This window comes from Ctenopharyngodon idella, chromosome 14 (assembly GCF_019924925.1).
Source record: "Ctenopharyngodon idella isolate HZGC_01 chromosome 14, HZGC01, whole genome shotgun sequence".
Classification (NCBI taxonomy): Eukaryota; Metazoa; Chordata; class Actinopteri; order Cypriniformes; family Xenocyprididae; genus Ctenopharyngodon; species Ctenopharyngodon idella.
Window position 1 is genome coordinate 10,142,239 of NC_067233.1, and position 24,146 is coordinate 10,166,384.

At 38.7% G+C, this 24,146-nt stretch overlaps 2 protein-coding genes across 2 annotated transcripts in view; both read left to right on the forward strand.

Moving 5' to 3' along the window:
• The window catches only part of gpc4 (glypican 4), a 39,480-nt gene extending 22,050 nt beyond the window's left edge, over positions 1 to 17,430 (forward strand). The window contains exons 2-9 of the mRNA XM_051860030.1: positions 1,362 to 1,520; positions 9,735 to 10,132; positions 11,757 to 11,922; positions 12,558 to 12,688; positions 12,854 to 13,000; positions 13,123 to 13,247; positions 14,421 to 14,593; positions 14,708 to 17,430. Of these exons, the coding sequence (XP_051715990.1) occupies positions 1,362 to 1,520; positions 9,735 to 10,132; positions 11,757 to 11,922; positions 12,558 to 12,688; positions 12,854 to 13,000; positions 13,123 to 13,247; positions 14,421 to 14,593; positions 14,708 to 14,916 (1,508 nt within the window). The 3' untranslated portion in view covers positions 14,917 to 17,430. The remainder of the gene's footprint in view (positions 1 to 1,361; positions 1,521 to 9,734; positions 10,133 to 11,756; positions 11,923 to 12,557; positions 12,689 to 12,853; positions 13,001 to 13,122; positions 13,248 to 14,420; positions 14,594 to 14,707) is intronic.
• Positions 17,431 to 18,707: 1,277 nt separating this feature from the next.
• On the forward strand, positions 18,708 to 24,146 carry hs6st2 (heparan sulfate 6-O-sulfotransferase 2). The gene is made up of 2 exons (XM_051861084.1): positions 18,708 to 19,571; positions 22,549 to 24,146. Exons 1-2 carry the CDS (start codon positions 19,012 to 19,014, stop codon positions 23,390 to 23,392), a joined length of 1,404 nt encoding a protein of 467 aa, XP_051717044.1. The 5' UTR covers positions 18,708 to 19,011; the 3' UTR covers positions 23,393 to 24,146.

Sequence of the window (24,146 nt, forward strand, 5' to 3'; positions counted from 1 at the left end):
GTGTCTCTCCTTCCTGCTCCGCCTGTGTAAAACAAGCCCTGGCAGTGGTCGGTGACAATTCCTCTTGGACATTTTGCGAGATGGTGATTATTTGTAAGCTCTCAACAGCTCCTCGCTTTTCACCCACACCGATGTGTTCAGCAGATGCTACGATACGAGTCGTGTCACAGATATTGAATGCACTGCGCACGTTACAGACACTGGGCAGCGTGCAGCAAGTTTGTCAACCCTAGAGGCATAGCAGTCATTATAACTTGGGGGTATGTCTGCTTTTAGAAATTTAGTTGATTTTCCCCTAAAAAATCAACTAAATTTTATAATCTTTTCAGATTGTGCCTCGATCATCCCTCACAGGAACATGCTGGCCTTCAAAACATGGAGATGAATGTATATGCGCATTGAGGAATGGCCTGAGAGCAGGGGTCTCTCATCGGTGTGCAGTATGCAATCCAGAGTGGCCAGTCTTGCTGAACAGCAGCAGGGGTAGCCAAACCACCGGTCGGAGTCCAGTCTGCTGAAAGGACCCTTGTGTTCTCTTGAATTCCAACAACCGCATTAAAAAAAGAAAGAAAAACAAAACATTATTGCAGCTGCAACTTCACAGTCCGCCCTGCTCACACTCCCCATGTTAATGTGACGCCTTGTGTAATCCAGCCGCTCGCTGTCCATCTGTGCCGTTCACTTGTCGGCCGCAGTGCAGACTTGTTTTCTAATGGGGTGAATCATGAAGAATGCCCGGGTTCCCTCAGAACTACTGAAACTTGTGTCCGTTGGGTCTTGAATATTCAGTTTTTGCTTTTCATCCAGGATGCCTGTGGCTTGTCAGCTCACTTTATACTGTATGCACATTGCCTTCAGTTCTGTTCTTTGTTTGATTTGTATCAGAAATGAGGTTTTCATATTTCGGGTTGCCAAACGTCTAGACATTTAATTCAATGAAGAATAAGTAAATAAAAGGACTTGCTCTATCATTTGAGATTCAGGAGTTTTATTGGCATTGTAAAACAGCATTATACAGACCACTATTAGAAATGAATCTGTTTTTTTTTTATTTACAAATTACATATCATAGCAGTGAAAAGTTAGTTTACATCTCAAAGTTTGTATAAATAAATAAAATAAAATAAAAAATTCAAATAAAGTAAAATAAAAATTATTATTATTATTATTATATGAAGGTAAAATATAAACAATAGTTTGTTATACTGTTAACTCTTACACTGTCACTTGTATAAAAAAAAAAAAATAAATTAAAAATTATTATTCCAGCATGTCTTTTTCCGGTTCATGTTCTTGTCTCTCTAGTTGCCTTTTTGTCATGGCAGAACTTTACATTTCTTCTCTCTCTGTCTGTTTTTCAGGGGACCATCTGAAAGTGTGTCCTCAAGGTTTCTCCTGCTGTACTCTGGAGATGGAGGAGAAGTTGAGTCAGCAGAGCCGCACAGACCTGAAAGCACCCGTTCATCAGCTCAGCTCCAATCTACAAAACACCTTCACCCAGAGACACCGTCACTTTGACCGTCAGTACTGCTCTTACACACATTCACGCATGCAAATCTAACCAATCAGTTCATGTTTTTTTTTTGTTATTTGTTTTAAACGATTAGTTCACTTTAAAATGAAAATTAGCCCAAGCTTTACTCACCCTCAGGCCATCCTAGGTGTATATGACTTTATTCTTTCTGATGAACACAATCGGAGTTATATTAATAAATATCCTGATGCATCCAAGCTTTATAACGGCAGTAAATGGGAAACGACGAGTATGAAGCTCAAGAAAGTGCATCCATCCAAAGCAAAACACACTCCACATGGCTCCAGGGGGTTAATAAAGGCCTTCTGAAGCGAAGCGATGCGTTTGTGCAAGAAAAATCTCCATATTTAACAAGTTATAAAGTAAAGTATCTAGCTTCCACCAGACCGCCTTCCGTATTCAACTTAGAGGATGTGTAACTGACCTTCCGTATACAACTTACATTTTTTCCGTAAGTTGTATACGGAAGGCGTAGAACGTAGCGTAAGTGTTTTGAACTTGCAAAAGTTTTACACTTTCTTTTTACGTAGAATACAGTAGTCGGGCGGAAGCTAGATATTTTACTTTATTTACTTAAATATAAATATTTTTCTTACACAAACACATCGCTTCACTTCAGAAGGTCTTTATTAACCCCCAGGAGCCGTGTGGAGTACGTTTATGTTGGATGGATGCACTTTCTTGAGCTTCATACTTGTTTCCCGTTCACTGCCATTATAAAACTTGGATGCATCAGGATATTTATTAATATAACTCCAATTATGTTAATCAGAAAGAAGAAAGTCATATACACCTAGGATGGCTTGAAGGTGAGTAAAGCTTCATGTTGCTTCATCAGTTGTTGATCCCCTTCCATACACTGCTACAGTTAGTTTGACAGACACCCCCGGCTGCCAGACACACAGTCTATACGTCCATTTCTCCACCTGTCCCTCAACATCCCACAGTCATCTGCCCCACACACACACACACACTCTCAGCCTTTCAGACAGACCACACACACATGTAGAGGCCTGGCTTCCTCTCTGCAGTGCATGTGGCAGTGAATATCAGGCTAAGAGAGGGGGATCAGGTTTCCCCAGTGCAGGGCAGAGGGGTGCATGGGAACATGCATCGACACTGCTGACTCATTCAGGAGGGGGAAAACCCCGCAGACGCTCTGCCGGCTATCTCACAGACTCACACACACTCTATCGCCTCATTTATAATGTATGTTTTATGTGTTCCCTTCCCTTCATGGCGTAATGTCATAAAAAGCGTGTCAAATGGGGAAAAGTGAGACAAACCTGGTCACATACATCCGGATTGGCCCAGCTTGAGTTCATCAAGGATAGATTTTAAGGAAAAACATCCTGAAAGAGTTAGAAATGAGCCAAGACTATAACGGTTTGAAGCCTCTGAGATGAAATGGTGAGATGGTGTTTGGATTGATGATCAATGACTGGACAGTTAAAGGAGGATAAATGAAGTGCTGATGGCACATCTCCCTCCACTCACACGTGATTCGTCACCCATCCTCTCTGAGCCACAGCTATTTCTAAATGAGACCCATGTTAACTCACATGTGGCCATCCAGCTTTACCAAAGCTCTGTTACTCTGGCAGAGCATCCGAGCGGTTTTTAATGGACTCGACACAGTCGGTTTTCTGGCATGTTCTGCGAGAGCTGGGGTATGTTATGATGTTCATGGTTTGAAGCATACTCTTGAATGTGTATCAACATCATAATGTGAGTGTTTGTTTAGGCTGGAGTTGTCACAATAGTAAAAATTTCAATAGTCAATGGCAATACCACTGAAATTTCATGATTCTCTATTCATTCCGGCACCACTGCAAAAACAAATTGAAGTACAATAATTATTATTATTGTAATATATTAATTTAACCACATTATCAACAATCCTACTTTTTTTAGTTTTAGAAACAGTCTTTTAAATAAAATTTTGTATTTTATTTAAAAAAAAAAAGTGTTTTAAAAGTAAAAGTGGCATTGTTAAAAATGTGGATTAATTAATATATTACAATAATAATAATTTTTATAGTTGTTCTATCAATAATAATTAATAATATTACTGATTTTATTTAAACAACTTTAACAAAAAAAGAAAAATACTGCATTTTTTCTTGTATTTTAAAAAATAAATATAAAAATGCAGTTTTTCTTTCTTTTTTTAACAGCATTTAATAATAATAATTGTTGTTCTATTGATAATTATTAAAATTATTATTATTAGAGCATTCAATAGCATATCTATTTTTGCTATGTATAAGTTTTCTTATACATAAAAAAATAGACATGACTATTAGGCATATTAGACTGGTTTATTAGGCATTTAATAATTTTTACATTCATTACATTTATTCATAGCATCTTGGTAGTGAAGTAACATCTTTAATCATCCCTATTGCGGAGGAATCGGAGGTGATGGTTGCAGGGAACATTGATGGAAGTGAAAGGTGACCTGGCTCTCAAGATTGGCTGTTTGTGTGAATGTAAAAAGAAAGTGAGACTTCAGGGAGTAAATGGTAACAGGAATTGTGTGTATTGCAGCCAGATGTGAGCAGGAATGTGACGTGTCGGAATGCGGCGGTGGCCAGATCCCGCCCGCCTCCTCTGCTCTTTTTCTCTGCTGCCTTTTGTCCCTGTTCTCCCCCTTTTTTTCTCTGCCATAAGTCTGTTATGCCTTTCATTTCTCCTCCATCTCCAGGTTCTCAGGTCTTTTGAACTTTTACCGTGGGAATACGCTCTGAATCGCCAGTCTGCGTTAAATGTGCACTAGACCCTGGCATGTGACTTAATGAGCTAAACGGCCTTAAAATACCAGTAGCTTTTATGCTGGCAAACAAAGACACTCTCAATGTGTTCTTTCATTGAAACGTAAGTATTTTCTTCGCTATGGAAATGTCTAAGGTGTAAATGAGATGCTTTGAGAGTTTAAAAGAGGTTTTTGCCACGGAAGATAGGCATTTTACTTTTGTTTACGCACAAACAGACGGTTCCTCTGTGCTGGACAGGCCTACAGGATGCAGAGGTGAATGTATTTATAGTAGTTGGAGATGGTAATGAAGACTAAATGGTTACACACAACTTGTTCAGCAGGAAATGTGGTAGAACATGTTCGCTATCAACACAGCGGCTAGATGTCATTAAGATGAAATGAATTTAAGTGCACACACACTTAAGTGATTTTGGATGGGTTGGAGGGGGGTAACCATTGGTAGCAGCCTCTGCTTTGAAAGCCTCGAGGATGGAGACACGGGCAATTAAGTTCCCTTCCAGAAATAGTTTTCCCTCTAGAGCTTGGTGTGTTTGTTCCTCCCCATGCGTCCGGTCTGGGTCTAGGTGACCCTGTTTGGCGGAGTTGCGACTGTGCTGCAAGATTCAGGATTAACCCCCTACCAAATTCTCATCCTCGACACCTCTGCAGGGGGGGTTAAAATCCCACAAGGAGAGAAAGAAGCTGAGCAACTAATTGGCACAAATGGGGAACAATTACTGCCTGGGATAAAGAAGAGTTATCAAAGGGGGGGATGAGTAGAGGAATAAGCTAGTGTGGAGGGCGGGACAGTGAATAAGTCTGGAATTTTCCCTCCTCTGTATGTCTGAGGAACATGTTTGGGCACTCAAGAGTTTTGGGACCTATTCTGAGGCATTTGTTGAAGTGTGAGTCTAAACTCCCCTTTTCCATTCCTCCTCATAGATATTGTAACATGGTTCTGTAGTTCTCCCAGCAAGCACCTTCCTGTAACCTTTCACACACATTTCTAAACCAATGCAGAAAGGTCGTTTTAATGGAAAAATCAGAAGGGAGGTCCACAGCCCGCTTGTTGGCAGACTCCCATGTATCATAAAGTCTCTTTTAATGACGAAGCAGGACGCCCGAGTGACGCCCCTCCAACTGTAACGCTTACAACACCGGGTCCCAAAATCTCAGCAGTTATGTTGGGGAAGTATGTACAGAGGAAGAGGCGTGGGGGATGGTGGATGTTGAGTGACTTACTTTGCTTTATGCACAACTGTTAATGGGTTGGTGACAAGAGCGTATAAGAGTGTCCACGATAAAGAAATGGAAACATCTTTTAAAAATATAGTTTTAAAAAAAATGTGCCATGTTTTCAGAAATGTACTTTTTTTTTTATTATTATATGAAATTATTATATTTCATATAATAATTTTCTTATATGAAAATTTTTATTTAATGACTCTTAAAAAATGTCATGGTGTAACCACATAAAAAGTGATAACATTTTCAATACACTGTGAAATCTACATTTTTTTTTTTACTTATTTATTTTTTTTACAAATCTAATCTAGTAATTAGTCAATTAAAGCTAGTTAATTCATCAGTTTCATTACGCTTTTGGAGGCGTGACTTTTTTCTTGACATTTTACAACCTTAACTAACCTTGCCCTCTCATAAAAAGGTCAAATTATCTGATATTTTATGAGACCTTCTGGCCTTGACACAGTCATGAGGTTCTTCAGAGGACCTCTATTATGATATTTCCTGTTTTTTGGGGGTTTTTTTTTTTTTTTTTTTTTCCTGTTTTGTTTCTGCAAGTTTTGATGCATGATATATCGGCCACCATATACGAAATCGGCCGATAAATGTTCATTTTTAATGTTATTGTTTTTGGTCTTTTAAGAAAATTTGGCTGATATATTAAAGCTGATAAATAATGGATTATTTCCTCCAGCTGAGACACTTCAGATGTGCACTGTCCTTCATTATGGTTTTGAATTGCTTGAAATATGATTGAAATCACTTCAGAAAGGAAAATACAGTCAAGTGCTATATATTTCTATATATCCTAATTATTGTTAATATGTAATTCATTTTTCCAGGAGCTCTTTGCTTCTACCTTCAATTAAATTGCTAACAGTGATTGTATATTAATTGCCTAAATTATTACATTATTAGCTAACTGCATTCTCCAAATTGTAATGTTGACATGCATTCTCTGTAAAGCTGCTTTGAAACGATATGTATTGTGAAAAGCGCTATACAAATAAATGTGAATTGAATTGAATTGAATTGAAGTGCAATGTACAGCGCAGGTCTGTCATATAGGCTACATAATATTATAATGAAAACATTGTAATTGTGTGCTTGGGACATGGCTTTTAATGGTGAGACTTTTGTTTTTGTAATCAGGCTCTCAAAAATTATATAAAATTTTGATTTAGATTTATTGGCCAGTTATCAGCTTTCAAATATAAAGAATTATCCGTTATTGGTATTGGCCAAAATGTTCATATCGGTGCATCCCTATTACACCACATAATTTAGCTGACAAAAGTTTTTCAAATACAAATATTTTAATACAAAACTGCTTCACTGCAATTTTCTCTGTGATCTTTGATCATTGTATGAATAGCATTTTTAATGTTTTTTTTTTTTTTTTAATGTTTTTTTTTTTTTTTGAGATTCTGAAAAAAGCATCATACCATTGACCCATATGCGGTTTAGCAAACGTTTAAGTTTCTTGCATTTAGTTGGTGTATAATTACTGTCTCTAGTTGTGCCTTGATGCATATGCACAAAAATCATCCAAGAACTACAGAAATTCATTCCGCTTGACGGTGATTCAACATGCGTTTCCTTGAAGTGGTTTTTTTTGACAAATGTGGTTCATGTACATTTTTTTTTCTTTGGTAATGGCACACTGACTTGCAAACCTGGAAAATATTCTCCTCCTCATCCTCACCTCTTTCTCGTCTGTTTCCCTCCTCGTTCTTTTCTCCCCCCTGACTTTAAACTTGTGACAGCTCTGGCATTCCTCTGGATCTGGAGGAAGGCGGGTGCGGTGGCCCTTAAGGTTTAATCTCTGTCAATGGAGCGTGGAGCTGGGTGCCTTCTATCTCTCTCCCTGTGTGGGGCCAGGGGCCGAGGGCCACTCGTGGGAGGGGAGCTAAATGCGAGGGCTGCGGTGTTTCCGGTATCCGTGGTTACACAGCAGGATGGGGGCATTTAGAAAAGCCCTTGAATACACTCGCATTCCCCTGTCCGTCTCTCACATGAACACGCACCTCTTATCATTCAGCTGACTTTGTGTTAGCTCGAAGTGGACTTGACAGCAGCACAGTACGTTTTGTTTGTTTATAAACCCGAGGTGTCTTGTTTGTGTCGATGACGCCCATGGGTAGTGAAAGACGGTTTACGAGAACACCATACGACGCTTTCAGATTCATGGCCACTTAACACTTCAAAGTCTCGCTCATTATGCGCAGAGCATCTGTGCTGTGGGCCGGCAGGCTTTAAGCGAGAGGAGAAAGGTGATACAAAGGCAAAAAACAAATGGTGCACTTTGCGGGGCGAGCGTGTGTGAGCGCGGGAAGAGAGGTGAAGCATTTCTTTGGAATTCTCATTTTGTTCAGATTAACTAAGTAGCGTTTGCCGGCCGGGAGAGAGAGTTTCATGGGAGAGAGGGGCTGGATTATTTGGGGAGGCTGGGAGGGAAGGGGGGGGCATGACATTCCACAGGATGAAGTAGGGCATTGTTCCCCGTCTCCAATGAAGAGAGCCTTCTGAAGCCACTGATGAACTGAAAGCTGGATAGAGTCAGAGAGAGTGAGGGGTTTCAGGGGGGTACAGGTCCGTTTTCGGGGAGGGGGGTCGGCATTATTCAGTAATCCTATTGAAAAGCCTTCTGAAGGACGGAGCGGTGCGGAGAGAAAGAAAAGCGAATGGAATGTGACAGCAGGAAAATGCCATTGATAGCGGTCAGCCTCAGCCGGCTTGATGGGCGAGACGTTACCTATTGGAACCACGAGCTGCCCTTCATCCTTTCTGCGTTCTCAGCTCTTTCTCCTTTTAAACACAAAAGTTATTTTCCTGGAACGTAGCGAGTGAAAACCTTGCATTGGGTCAAATGGAATATGCATTAATCTGTTTAGATAATAAGCGTACGCTTTTCTGGCCTCCCTGGCAGTTCTGGTAGGTTTTCCAGTCTGTGAGAGCGAGTTAGGCTGAGGGCTCTGCGGAGCACTAAATCGCTGTCTCTCGAGTGTCATTGTAACGACAAAATCATGGACGTATTGCCAGCTGAAGTTCCAAAGTTAATAACAATTCATTTTATACGTGTTGAAGTTGACAGTCTGTGTGCTTTTTCTAAAGTGAAGTCTTTCTGCTTGTACACTCTGTTCCATGTTACGTGAGTGCTCAAAATCATATCTGTTATATTTATGTTCAGGGCCTGTAAGTGCACATTCTTTTAAAGATGAGATGTAGAGATCTCATTTTTTATTTTGGATCGTGTTTCTTATCTAAGAATACTTTCAAGCTGAGGTCTTGCCAAAAATACTCATTTTCAAAAGTTTCTTAATGTACAACTAATGAATGTTGAAGCAGTAGTTCTCTCAAAAATGAAAATTGGCATCATTTACTCCCTGCCATGTTGTTCCAAATGGAATTTTTAATGAATCTTTATTGAGATCTTTTCTGACAGTTTATAGTGGCCACATCTGTCAAGTTTAAAAAAAGCCAAAGAAAGCACTGTAAATGTAGTCTGGATGACTTTGCCTGTTTTACAAGTCTTCTAAAGACATACATTAACTTGTGATAAACTGACAGGTTGGACTTCATCAATCGTTATTGGTTTTTGAGCATCTCATAACCAGACATCATGATGTCAAACCTGCACCATATTTTATTTGAGTTGCAGTGGAGATTAACAGTAAAAAAAAAAAAAAAAAAAGACTGTCAATCTGTTCCTCCCATAAAGCTATCAAATGGCTTCAGAAGACTAACAATATAATGTACAAGTTGTGGCCTACATGTTTATTTGTCCTTTTTGGAGTTTGACAGCCTGTGGTGATTTAAAAAAGACTGATGTGATAATTCTTGGAAAAAAGAAAAAATGTTTCTGGGAACAGAATATGAGTTTGGAACAACATGATAGTATGTAACCCTTATGAAGAAGTACAAGCATATATAGTAAACTAAAAGTACACTTAAGTGGCCTTTTACTTCATTACAAAAATGATATATGAATTACACAACAAGTGCACATTCAGTACAATTAAGAACATAAAACTTATGACGAGATTTTTGGGAATGTATCTAATTTTCTTCTCCCACAAATCTTATCTGAACGTTCTCAGCAGCAGGTATCGCATAAGTGATACACTTGCACAACCTTCATCAAGTTTGATGCATTTAAAACTAACCAACGCTCTTGATATTGTTCTTTCTTCTCAGAGTTCTTCAGAGAGTTGTTGAACAATGCAGAGAAGTCTCTCAATGACATGTTCGTGCGGACCTACGGCTTGATGTACGTGAAGAACGCCGAGCTCTTTGAGCAATTCTTCCGCGACCTACGCCGCTACTACAGCCACGGGAGCAGCGCTGTCAACCTGGACGACATGCTAGCGGAGTTCTGGACGGAGCTTCTGGAGCGCATGTTCCGACTGGTCAATGTGCAGTATGAGTTCGGCGACTCGTACATGGAGTGCGTCAGCAGGCATATGGAGCAGCTCAAACCCTTCGGTGACGTTCCACGCAAGCTCCGCCTGCAGTTGACCCGTTCTTTCATCGCAGTCCGCACGTTCACCCGCGGCCTGGCGCTCATGCCCGAGGTGGTGGGCAAAGTCTCCACGGTGAGAAGCATGCGTTTGGGTTTTTTGGAGTTGCCCCCGCTAATGAATCTATGCTGCTGCTAATAAATTTGGCACCACAGCAAAAGTAGTGATATTTTACCAGAATTTGTAGTCTGATCTATGAACAGGTGCCTCTTATTAGAAGTTATATTAGTGAATTAAAAGCATATAGCGCAATCACTGACTCTTATAAACAGTGTTTTAGTAATATTTATATACTATATATCTTGAATTAGCTTTTATTTTTATATTTTTAGTTTTCATTTTAATTTTAAGTAATTTTATGGTTTTTTTTTGTTTTTTTTTGTTTTTTACAAATGTGACCCTGGACCATGGGTATATTTGTAGCAATAGCCAACAATACATTGTATGGGTCAAAATTATCGATTTTTCTATTATGCCAAAAATTATTAGGATATTAAGTAAAGATCATGTTCCATGAAGATATTTTGTAAATTTCCTAGCGTAAATAAATTTTTGTGAGTGGATATCCATTGTTAAGGACTTTATTTGGACAACTTTAAAGGCGATTATCTCAATATTTTGATTTTTTTTTTTTTTTTTTTTTTTTTTTTGCACCCTCAGATTCCAGATTTTCAAATACTTGTATCTCGGCCAAATATTGTCCTATCCTACTTATTTATTTATTCAGCCTTCAGATGATGTATAAATCTTAATTTCAAAAAATTGACCCTTATGACTGGTTTTGTGGTCCAGGGTCACAAATATTTTTTTTATAATCAATTTTAGTTTTTATTTATTTCCAGTTAGTAATTCTAGTGCTACAACTTGAACTATAGGAAAATTTTGCCCTTGTATCAAATTAAAATAAGTTTTTCATCTAATTTTCCTTTTTTTTTTTTTTTTATCTAATAATTATCAAATGAATCTTTCATTATCTACTGATTTTATTTCAGCTTTATGTCAATTAACAAAATATGTTTTTATTGATTTTCACGTTTAAAATTAGTTAATGATAACCCTGGTTATGAACAGATTTTTCTTAATGTAAAATTGGAAAAGATCAATTTAAATCTGTCTGAAACACTAGCCTGTTTAAGTTACAGCATTAGAGAGAGAATTATTTATGTAAGCAAAATTTTGTATGCAAAACTGACACACACCCCAATGAATTAGAATCAAGTCAAACTGTCTCAGAATAAAATCGAATCAAGAGTTTGTAAATCAGAATCAAATCTTTATTAATACCCAGCTCTAGCATTGCCTTTGGTTAGCATGGCGACTCATGTTTATTAAGCGAGTCAGAGCTCAGGGACAGAGATCTAAAGTACAGGTTTTCTATAGGGTTTATCAGTATGTGAAGGGCGACACCTGGATGGACCCATCGGAGCTTATCTCCCAGCATTAAAAGATCAGAGGCCAAGGCTTCTCAGTGTGTGTAGTGAGTTAGCAGAAGCAATTGAACCTCCAGTGACAAATTGAGCAAACACAAGTTCAGCAGTGACCTTATGAAAGGTGGTCAGGTCACTATTGCTCTCTGTTCAGTGTTTTATCAGCAACATCAGGCATATGAATTAGGTTAGAGACTCATTAACCTTTTCCTCCGGTGTCTGTTTTGCTGACTCTGCTCAATAACAATCTTCTTGTTCGTCCTCTCTCTCAGGTAAGCGCCTCTCCGAGCTGCGTCCGTGCAGCTATGAAGATGTATTACTGTCCGTACTGTACCGGCCAGGTGGCGCTGAAGCCCTGCAAGAACTACTGTCTCAACGTTATGCGAGGCTGCCTGGCTAATCAGGCCGATCTGGACACAGAGTGGAATAACTTCCTGGGTAAGAGAGTGTTTAATGACTCAAGTAATTGATTTATTACTGAACCATTACTAGATGCAATGGAACCAGTTTTCCACACTAAGAACGGGAGTATAATAAGCACAGATTAAAAATGAACTGGTCACACTGAAATGGTTTCCTCTTGTTCACTTGCTCTAAGGCCAAAACAATTTACGTGAAGCCTCAGCTTGAAACCAGGATTGAAATTGACTTGAATTAGGAGTGAACGCTGGGGAGTAGCTCTGTTTTTATCCTTGCATGTTTCATGAAGTGTTTTGGGCCTCTTGTGGCTCTGAAGGCCGTGTGGTCCCAGGTCCTGTCACACATTCTCATGCGCTTTCGCAAACTGTTCCTGGCTCACGGGACTCTGGGACTGGATTTGCTCACTTTGCCTGACAGCTTTTGGGGGACCCTTAATTGGGGCGCTTGTTCAGCTCTGTCTGTTTAACAAGCTGTTCATGCAACAGACTTCAGTTTCTTATGAACTTAGCCTGGACTGATGACTGTATACTGCCCCCTAGTGGTGGAAATAACTTGCAGCGAAATAGTTTGGGCATGGGTATTTGGAAAAGTGGTATTGAAATAGATTGTGTTGTGGGTGATCTTCTCATGAATGCATTTATTTTCCATTTTAGATGCCATGTTGGGTCTCGCTGAGAGGCTAGAGGGACCCTTTAACTTTGAGTCTGTCATGGACCCCATAGATGTGAAGATTTCAGATGCCATCATGAACATGCAGGAGAACAGCATACAGGTCTCACAGAAGGTGTGTTTTCTAATTTCTTTTCAAAATTACATTTTGACATGTAAATCGCAAATGCATGTTTTATTTTACTTTACAACTGCTATTCTTTACTTATTGTAATATATATTGTGATGTGTATATAAATGGTTTTATATATGTATATTTATGGTTATTTGTTTGTTTCAGGTGTTTCAGGGTTGTGGGCAGCCCAAACCCAACATGGCTTTACGCACCCGACGCTCTCCTAAAGACTCAGGGTTCCCTGGGCGTTTCCGACCCTACAGCCCTGATGCCAGACCCACCACTGCCGCTGGCACCAGCCTGGACCGACTGGTAAGGATAAGGGTCTCCCTTATTACCACCCATATCCCTTCCAGACACTTTCTTTTAAAACATGTTGATTTGATTCTACCAAATCAGAATGGACCATGTGTAACACACTGTTTGTTTCCTAGTTGACGGATGTCAAGAAGAAACTGAAGCATGCCAAGAAGTTCTGGTCCACCCTGCCGGACACGGTGTGTGTTGGAGACCGGATTGCCAATGGTGATGAATGCTGGAATGGTACAGCCAAAAGCAGGTGGGTCAATGAGATGATGCTCATGTTTTTTTTGTCTGGATCTATGAATAAAATTTTTTTTTTAAAAATGCAAGGGTTAGTGGTTAAGTTTAAAGGGTTAGTTCACCCAAAAATTAAAATTCTGTCATTAATTACTCACCCTCATGTCGTTCCACACCCGTAAGACCTTTGTTCATCTTCGGAACACAAATGAAGATCTTTTTGATGAAATCTGAGAGCTTTCTGTCCCTCCATAGACAGCTACACGACTACCTCTTTGACGCTTCAAAAAGTTCATAAAGAGATCATAAAACTAATCCATATGACTGAGCAGTTTAGTCCAAATATTCTGAAGAGACTCGATCGCTTTATATGATGAACAGATTTAATTTAGGCATTTATTCGCATTTGTGTTCGAAGATTAACAAAAGTCTTACAGGTTTGGAACGACATGAGGGTGAGTAATTAATGACAGAATTTTCATTTTTAGGAGAACTAACCCTTTAATTTTTTTTTTTTAACTTTAAAAAATTCCATGAAAAAATCTATTTAAAAACATTTTTGAAAATAACATGTGAACACTTACTGTGTAAAGAAAATATGGTATTACTTTTCACTTGTTAAACCACATGTCTTTTTTTTTTGTCATTAAATTGAATCATTTCTTGAAAATAATATAAACATTTTTGGTCCCACTTTATATTACGCGTCTTTAACTTCTAGGTTACTAACACTTTAAGTGATTATTTGATAAAATTAACTTTTTGTGTACATAAATGTTTTTACATTGTACATTTGAAAATATCTGCATGTAACTACAGCTGTAATTAATTTCTATAATTAGACTGTTGACCCTTCCCTTACACCTTAACCCACCCTTAAACCTACCCATACCACCAAACCTGCAGCAAACTTATAGCAGCAAACCTGTTTTGCAATACTAAATGAACACAATAATACATTGTACCTAACAATTTTTTTATGCAAGTAGTAGTTAAAGACACCTAATATAAATTGTGACCAAGTTTTTTTTTAAAACCGTATGAAATGAACATGTTTTAAACTAGATTTTTTTTTTAAAGACACCGTTAATGGTCATTGATCCAGATACAGTAAAATTCCTACATTCGTTTCCTGACTCAAACTGCAACACTGACCGCCCACTCAACTTTTCCTTTCTTTCCTCACATGCAGGTACGAATCTGTCGTCATGGGCAATGGCTTAGCCAATCAGGTGTCTAATCCTGATGTGGAAGTTGACATCACCAAACCAGACATGGTGATTCGGCGGCAAATAGCAGTGCTGAAGGAAATGACCAGCTGGCTTAAGGCTGCTTACACTGGCACTGACATCTCATTTGTCAATGGTACGAGGCATCTACTTCTGCACATTTCGAGTAACAACGGCTGTGGTTAAATTTGAAATGAAATTAGATACAAGCCCTGTTTTTAACATTTATCTGTCTTTCCTGGCTCTTCAGAGGATGCCGGCAGCGGAGAGGAAAGCGGAAGTGGCTGCGACTCGCCCTCTTGCGACAGTGACGGCGACATCTACTTCTCCACCCCGGCGCCCGTTAAACCTCGCATCCTCAGTGTTCATCCCTCCAGCGGTACACGGTTGACACCTTGCAGCCTGGCACTGGTGGTGGCAGCGCTCCTGCTCGCCCTGTTCACCCTTCACACGAGATAAGACCGGCCTAGAGAGGAAGAGGATGTGTGTTTGTACGAATTTGAACAAGAGAGCAGAAAACTGCCATAGGACATTAAAGACACTGCTTTCAGGATCTCCGTCTGCCTGCCATCAGGGGAAGACACTCAAGTTATTAATATTCAAATAACTTCCCTTCAGTGTATTTTTTGTGTTTATAAGAACAGACTTCATTTATGTACAGCTATATTTCCACTCAGCTGGGTTTTATTCCTCTATGTCTGTAGAGTCCAGAATTGGCAACTCCTCATAGTGATATTTTCGGTTATGGTTTAAATAAGTGCCGGTGTTTGTTTGAAAGTAGGTCAGACTGAGTGTGTGTTTGGCTGGATGGTGTGTGATTGGCTGTATATATCATCCAAGTGCTTTTTCTAAAGGTAAACAATTAATCAACCCATATAACACATGTATGATTTAAGCAAATCTGTATGAAGTACTCGTTAGACTGACTTTTAATCCATTTTGAGTGTGTGTGTGTGTGTTGGTGTGCATGGAGGCTTCGGTTAGCTGCAGATCATATATGTTCCTTGGATGTTATTGAGGTTGATGATAACTTCATGATGCCTTAAATGGTTCATAAATGGGCCCTTTGTTAGGGCTGTGATCGACAATAACTTATACAATGCTGCCTTATGAATGAAATCAAAACTATACAGGATCCCAGACATGAAACGGTTATTCTGAAAAAAATGTTTTGCTTCCAAACAACTTTCACAGCCCCCATATCATCATCCCAGATTCTTTCAGCTGTATAATATACAACTTGAGAATATAGTCTTCAGTAATAACTTAATAGTGCGTAACGAAGAAGGAGCCTTGGTTAGGTAAGGTCTGTATGAAAGTTGATTCATTGATGAATAGGCCTTGATGGTTCCCTCAAAGATGACATGCAGAGACATGTTTCCTACAGACTGTGTGGCCTGAGGAAAGTTATTTTTTACTGAATGTTTAGTTATGAACTTACAGGAAGACCAGCTGGACATGAGCGTGTGCTGAAGATGGCTCAAGACTGAGCTGTCTGGATGAATTCTACACAGGGTTTTATGTGGAGGTGTTTATCTGGCTGGAAATGTATTGTAAGGTATAAAACTGTAAGATAGGTACTGCAAGATTTCTACACAGTGACAGCCGGTGCTAATTTGAGAGGTTGGGTGGCCTCTCTTGTTTTTTTATTTTTCTGTTTGTTTCACAAAATGTCCATCTTTTTCCCATTCCCGATTGATATCCATAGAAGTCGGTACGGTATTTTTAAACCATTCCTCATATAGAGCAATAGACTGTGTGTATGTGTGGTACGAGCCAATACCAGTTCACGTTTTTTTTTTGTTGTTGTTCCCATTCGAATGTCTTGACAACTGCTTGTTCGTTAGTTTAAAAAAAAAAAGAAAAAAAAAAGGTTTTTTTGTCTCTCAGAAAAAACAAAACAATCTCCCCTTGCTCTTGTACAGTAAGTTATTTAACCACATGTCTCTTTGAAAGGCATTCGCAAGCATCGCTTTTCTAGGTATCTTAATTTCAGTATTCAAAATATTTATGTCTGTAGATGAATGCATTTTAATGGTTTCACACTTTGATGGTTTTATATTGGCTTCAAATTTCATAATGCATAATATTTAAATTTTGTAAACCAAGCCACCGTAAGCATTTGTTTTGTCGTTACAGTTTTATGTAAGGGGATTGTGAAAATCATACAAGCTGATGCAAGGACAGGGCTGGTCATCGGTCCTTGATCGTTCCTGATGTCACATGCACTTTTAATTGGCATTCAGATACCTCACAGCAAGAGAGTTTTAAATGATGCTTTTAATCATATCTGCAGCATGCGTATTTGATTTTCAACTTATGTTTGTTTTTATTCATTCATTTGGAGATTCTTTCAGTATGTATGGATGAATGGCCAGTCCTCAGACATGCAAAGAATCTTGTCAGGGTTTCAGGAGCCTGAAATGAGTAAATATCTCTACAGCAGTAATGCGCCGCACCTCAGATTGGATATGTGTTTTTTTCTAAGCTGATGTGCTGCCACGAATAGGAAGCAATATGTGCTTTCTATCCTACCTTATGACCCAAAGCTTCCCACTGTCACATGTTAAGATAGCTCTGATGTAAAGGCCAGGAAAGGAAGTGTCTTGTGCTTAGTATGTCGAGCTACTCCGAGTCAGTGTGAAGATGACATGGACTCTTGAATGAACCTCTGCAATGTCATCTTTAGTTTGAATGCTGAACTTCAGGTGGACAGATTGCAGGACCCGCAGCCCTGTATATCAATGGAGTCATCTGTGATGAGGAGTGAGAGAGACTAAAGAAAGAAAAGGAAAAAAATGTAAATAATGAGCAGTCGTTTTAGTGGTCTCTGAGAGATGTTCATCAGATTTTACCCATTCAGAGTATGTGCTTAATATGGGCAAAACAAAGAGATAGATGCTAAAAATGTAAGAGAAAAGTTATATTAAACATTTCTTAGTCTTGTTGAAATAAAGACTGCAGATATTTAAATGTGTCATGTCATTTCTGCTCTGTTGCCAGTATTAGCACTACTAAATTGCATGATTGCTTTGAAAATCTCTTTGAGGGACCCATTAATGAAACACCAAAGACTTAGAACAATCAAGAACATTGATTAATCAAAGCCATTAATTAAGTTGAAGTGTTAAATATTCCTTTAGTTTTCATTGTGTTATTAAATTAAACTGTTAATCTTATCTTAAGACTACTACATACAGTTTTGGGGGTAACACATTACAAGTAACTTGGGTAATGTAATCAGATTACTTTTGCAAGTAACTAGTAAAGTAACATTACTTTTTCAATTTACAACGAAATATCTAGGCTAAGTTACTTTTTCAAATAAGTAACGCAAGTTACTTTTTCACATTTATTGACTGACAGCTCTCCTGTCTCCATGTTGAGAAATAAAGTGCGGAGGTGTGTGTGCTGTGTAAATATGATGGTTATTGTAGTTCTAGACTAAATGTGAACATGCATTTACTCATATCACTTGCATGAAAACATTCAGTATTCCTCAAAATGAATAAAAACAGTGAAATGCAATCTCAGAATTTTACGCAAACCTGTAATAATTAAATATATTAAATTACACAAATATACTTTATGTATTTAATCTTACTTTATTAACCAATGTATCACCTTCAATGATCTAATTCAACCATACTAACAAGAAAAAATTAATTTAGATTAGATTTAAAAATAAGAGTGTTGAACTTCCTTATCATATTCTTCTTTAATCCAGAATGTAACGCATTTCTTTTTATAAAAAGTAACTAAGTAAAGCAATTAGTTACTTTTTTAGGGAGTAATGCAATACTGTAATGCATTACTTTTAAAAGTAACTTTCCCCAACACTTGAGTACATATAAATATAGCATAGGGCTATTAATATCCCTTTTTTCATTAGCATATCAAAAATAACCATCCCTTGATGTTTTCTTCCAATTGTACAGAAAATAATGTGATAAATGTGTTAAAACATTTTAATCAGCTACTTCCCAAAGATTTGTTATAAACAAACAACAAATTTATTTAACATTATTTATTTAGGTAGGCTATTTTGTGTTGTGATATTTTTTTTTATTGTTCACAACGACTAGATGTGAAATATAAAACAAAATTAGTTTTGTTTATTAGAGGATATATTTTAGCAAATTAAATGTCTAGACAACCACTTGTCTTGCAAAAGAGAAAACAATATTTGTAAAATCGCAGTTGTATTTTTTCCCTCAAAATAAATGTCCTCATGGGGACTTTTATTGTGAAGAGAGAAAGCGGGTGGGAACGGGGAAGAGAGAGTACGAAATTGTGGCAGAGGTAAACAGCAGAAGTTGTCTGAAGATCTCAGTGCTATACGGTGTAACTACGGACGCGAAAGCCTCGTGGAAACATGTAGACATTAATTACGTCCGATACTAGCAGACTAACATCCACAAAAGGAGCTGGGCGTGTTCATATTTTGATGTACTGAGGCTCGAGTCACAGGTTTTGTTCAACATTCCTCCCGGCCGACGCGACGCGGTGGGGACCCGCACAATTGAGTAATGCTTTCACTTTTCCAGCGAGAAGATGGATGAAAAATCCTACTACAGCCGACTTCTCATCGTACTGCTGATGATCCTGTGTTTCGGTGTTATTGTATTACAATACGTCTGTCCTACGTCCGATTGCCAGTTGCTACACCTGGCATCATTGTCCTCGAGACTAGGGAGTCGCGAGCCCGGGGATCGCATGAACGGAGCCGGTGCTGGAGATCCGTACAGCTCAGAAGACGGTGCTTTGGTTCGCTTTGTGCCTCGCTTTAATTTCACTACCAAAGACCTTAATCGTGCTGTAGATTTCAACATAAAGGGAGACGATGTTATAGTGTTCCTCCACATTCAGAAAACCGGGGGGACCACGTTCGGCCGTCACCTGGTCCGCAACATCCAGCTGGAGAGGCCGTGCGAGTGCCATGCGGGCCAGAAGAAGTGCACTTGCTACCGGCCGGGCAAACGGGACACCTGGCTGTTCTCGCGCTTCTCCACCGGCTGGACCTGCGGTCTGCACGCGGACTGGACGGAGCTCACTAACTGCGTGCCTTCTTACATGAGCAACCGCGAGTCTCAGGAGAGGCGCGGGATTCCCAGGTGAGAGTTTAATTGGTTTTTATCAGTGTAATAAACTGATTTTAGTGTCTATAATGGACTGAAATGCGTCTTCACAAACAAACTTATTTCTTTTGTTATGGTATTGTGTTTTGTATGGTGTCACGGTGTGTTTCGCCACTCCTCCACCTCACATTGTTCTCGTTCAGTTCAGTGCTGAAGCCTCTTAGCAAGTCAATTATGTGGAGACAAAAGGCCTCCAACAGGTCATGCTCAACCCCAGAGTGCTTTCATTCACCGCATTCCTGCAACAGGGGACCCATCATCATAATCATTCACTCTTTCAGACACCCTGGAGGGCAGACAGCCTGCTGGCACCAGAACATCTGCCATTCTCTCAGGCTTGTCCTTTAAATAAACTCCCTGTAGCATGGGATAAACCGTGGTGGATAATGTTTGCACTGGGAGGCATTGCTTTTGATAAGCGTTTGTGTACCTTAAGCGTAGTAGGCTGGTACATTGGGGGGAATTTTGGGGGAAAAGAAATTAATACTTTTATTCAGCAAAGACGAATTCAGTTGATCAAAAGTGTCAGTTTAGACACATAATGTTATAATAATACAACATTTTTATTCCAAATAAATGCTGTTCTTTTAAACTTTCTATCTACCAAGGAATGCTGAAAAATGTATCCTGTTCCACAAAAAAAAAAAACGTTAAGAAGAGCAGCTGTTTTCAACAGTGATAATAAATGTTTCTTGAGCACCAAATCAGCATATTAGAATAATTTCTGAAGGATCACGTGACACTGAAGACTAGAAGAGTAATGATGCTGACAGTTTTTATATCACAGGAATTAATTATGTTTTAAAATATATTGAAACCAGTTATTTTGCAATATTACTGTTTTAACTTTTTTTTTTTTTTTTAATCAAATAAATGCAGCCTTGGTTGAACATAAGATACTTTCAAAAATATTAAAACTGAGGAAAAAATTTGAATCAATGATTGATTAAAAAAGGACAACAGTTTAGGGTCAGTAAGATTTTTTTTAGTCCTCATTGAAGAATAAACTGTTGCAAATCACCTTTGGTTTACCCTAAACCCTGCTTGGTTTTGAATGGCGAGGCTTGCCTTGGATTGAGTTATTTTGATTTGGCAAGTTCTCCAGGTGATGTTAGTTCATTCTGTAAAGTGTGTGTGCTACATTTGTTTTTGTGCATTCATAGGGGAATGCTTTATTGGGAAAGGAAAAAACAATACTGTAGAATGATTTAAAGTTAATATATTAATTAATCTTCAAATAGCAGTAGAAAGGAATAGGGAATATAGGGATGCACCTATGTTAATATTCTGACTGATGCAGATAAGGCGATAATTATTGTCAGTTATTGTTGTTTTTGGTTGATAACCGATGAATGACAGATATTAAAAATCTACACTAATTTATCTAATTAAATGAAAATAAAACAATGCAAACTAAAATTGTTTTAAATGCTACAAGTGAATTTGAGCATCACAATTTTATAATGTACAGTGTAGATTTTAATTTTGAAATCTGCTAAAGATTACTTTTTTATAATTTGTTTTTAATTATTAGTGTTTTTAATATATTAACTTTAAGTCAGTGTTAATGTCAACTTGGTGGCTCATGGATTTTAAAATGGAGGCGGCACAGAGGCACACTAATTGTAGTGGTCTGGGATCCTCCTGAGGATTTTGTTTTTATTAACTGCTTTAAAATGTAAAAAAATAAAATGAAAATGACATGTATAACGCAAGAAAATAAAAGTAGCATATCACTTGAAGGAAAAAAAAAACGTTACAAGAGCACGTTCAGACGTTTAGTGAAGCTGTAGCCTATATGCCTCTATATAACACTCTAATCTCTTAAAGTAAAAAATACTCCATGGTCATTGCCTTTTTTTTTTATTTACCAACGGAGGCAAAAGTCTCTTGCTATGGATTTGCCTCCCTCTCCACTTTTCTATCCTCTCAGACTCACCTTATCACAGTTTTCCGAATGGCAGATTTGACACGTTCGGGGAAGAGCAGCGGAGGTTCCAACTTCAGTGATATTTTATGGTGTTACAATGCTGAAATTACGAACAAGAAATTCACATTCTGAGACATGAAATGAAATTAATAACTGGAAGTTTTATTTATATTAGATATTAGATATTAGAGCATTAGATATTAGACTGCTATTTTATATTAGAGACCTCACTGGATTGTGAACAGATAGAAATAAAAACCAGTAACAACACTTTAAAATCAATTCTGTAGCAAATTGGAAGCCAATACAAATATATTAAAACTGGAGTAATATGCTCTAGTTTCCACACACCAGTTAGGAGTCTATCAGCTGCATTCTATACCATTTGCAGACTGGCAAGAGATACTTGATTAATACCCATTTAAAGGAATCTACAATAATCAAGCCTTGTCGAAAGCCTGAGCATTAGATGACTGCAAAGGTAAGCAAAATGAAAAATAGGGGGTAAATGAACAATTAAATATACAACTATATCGACTGATGTATACAGATATAAACGCTTGAAAGGCCTGTTTTTCAAATGGACACAATTAGATGAAATCATAATCCCACGGGCTTATTGTTGGCTTGTAAGTAAAGAAAAAGTTGAGGCTCTTCAGAGACTTTCTCTGTGCTGTTGTTGAATGGATTTGTCCAGACAATTTTAATTGATATTCATATGGAAAGTGTTTTGGATGTGAGCTGAAAGATGATTCTTCTTATTCGCTCATTATGCTAAACTGCCCATAATTACAGTCAACTAGCAATAATTCATTCCGTTTTCCATCAAGATCGCTCCCCTGACACACTCCAACAGAAACCTCACCATGAATAATTCTGTCACTGAACATGCACAAAATATGACAGCTTTACCCACTTAATGATTCATACGCAATATAACATTTCATTTTGTTCTCAACTCATTTTGCCACTTTTTTTAAATAACTTAATTTGATAAATTCTTCTCTTTCCTGTCTCATGTAGTAGGAACTACTACTACATCACGATCTTGAGGGATCCGGTGTGGCGCTACCTGAGCGAATGGAGGCACGTTCAGCGCGGTGCCACCTGGAAGGCCTCTAAACACATCTGTGATGGCCGTTTACCCACCCTGACCGAGCTGCCCAGCTGTTACACTGGTGACGACTGGTCGGGCTGCACGTTGGAGGAATTCATGGTGTGTCCTCACAACCTGGCCAACAACAGACAGACGCGTATGCTGGCTGACCTCAGCCTGGTGGGCTGCTATAACCTCTCCATCATGAGTGAGAGCCAGCGGTGGGGCGTTCTACTGGAAAGTGCCAAGCGCAACTTGCGAAACATGGCCTTTTTTGGTCTGACGGAATATCAGCGTAAGACGCAGTACCTCTTCGAGCACACGTTCCGCCTGTCCTTCATCGCGCCGTTCACGCAGCTCAACGGCACCCGCGCTGCGAGCGTAGAGGTGGAACCGGAGACCCAGCGCAAGATTCGAGAGCTGAACCAGTGGGACGTGGAGCTGTATGAGTATGCGCGGGACCTTTTCCTGCAGCGATTCCAGTACGCCAGACAGCAGGAGCGCAGGGAGGCCCGTCAGCGACGCCTGCAGGAGAGACGCAAGCTACGTGCCAAGGTGAAGCCTTGGTGGGGGGTGACTGGAAAAGCTGTTTTTAAACCCACCAAGGAGCCACCAACGACAGAACAATATCCTGCTTTCTCTGAAGAAAAACAAGCAGATGCTGGACATGTGGAGAGTGAGACAGAAGGACAGGTAGAGGACAGCTGGATAGAGGAGGATGGGAATGAAACCATATTGGACTATTTAGAAAATGTGGAGCAGTGGCGGTAGCCAACAGCTATTTGGTTGAACTCAATAATGGACTAGAAAATGGTGATTCCATTTTATTACTACGGGGTACCTATAATCCTTTAAGCCCAAATCACTGCTAAATATTAGCATGTACGGGTTATTAATTGCGGGTTTTTCTTTTTGTGACACATGAATTTTGTGGAATGCACATCTTAATTGCCATATATATTGATTCATAGCACCAGTTTACTGTCAAATATCATAGTTTGAATTATCGTCTTACAACCTTGTGACTTGTGAATTGAAGATATGCTAAAATCCACAGTCCCATCCCCGCTTTGCCCTTGAGAAGAGGGCATTATGAGGTTGCAGGGAGATCATCACTGCAATTAATTTACTGAAAATCTTTATGGAGGAAAAGCAAATGCTTAATACTAATCGTTAAAGCCAAAGAATGGAATGTCTCCGAATTTTCAGACCTTGCTGTTCTAAGGAGGAAGCTGGTGGCAGCACATTTTTATTTACATTCCTGTAATGTAAGATTTAAAATATTGCCTTTTTTTTTTTTTTTTTTTTTCCAAGTGTCCTCAACAGTCACAATCCCATGCACATCATAAGTCAGCCTTTTGTTGAAGTCCAACACTTGTCTTTTGGATTATTTTTTTATTTAAGATGTTTTCTATGAAATGCATTTCTTTCTCATTCCTTTTATTTATGTTTGCCAATAGGATCACATGATATGGGTTGTATCATGGTATTTTGCTACTTGAAAATAAAAAGCCATTGTGAATCA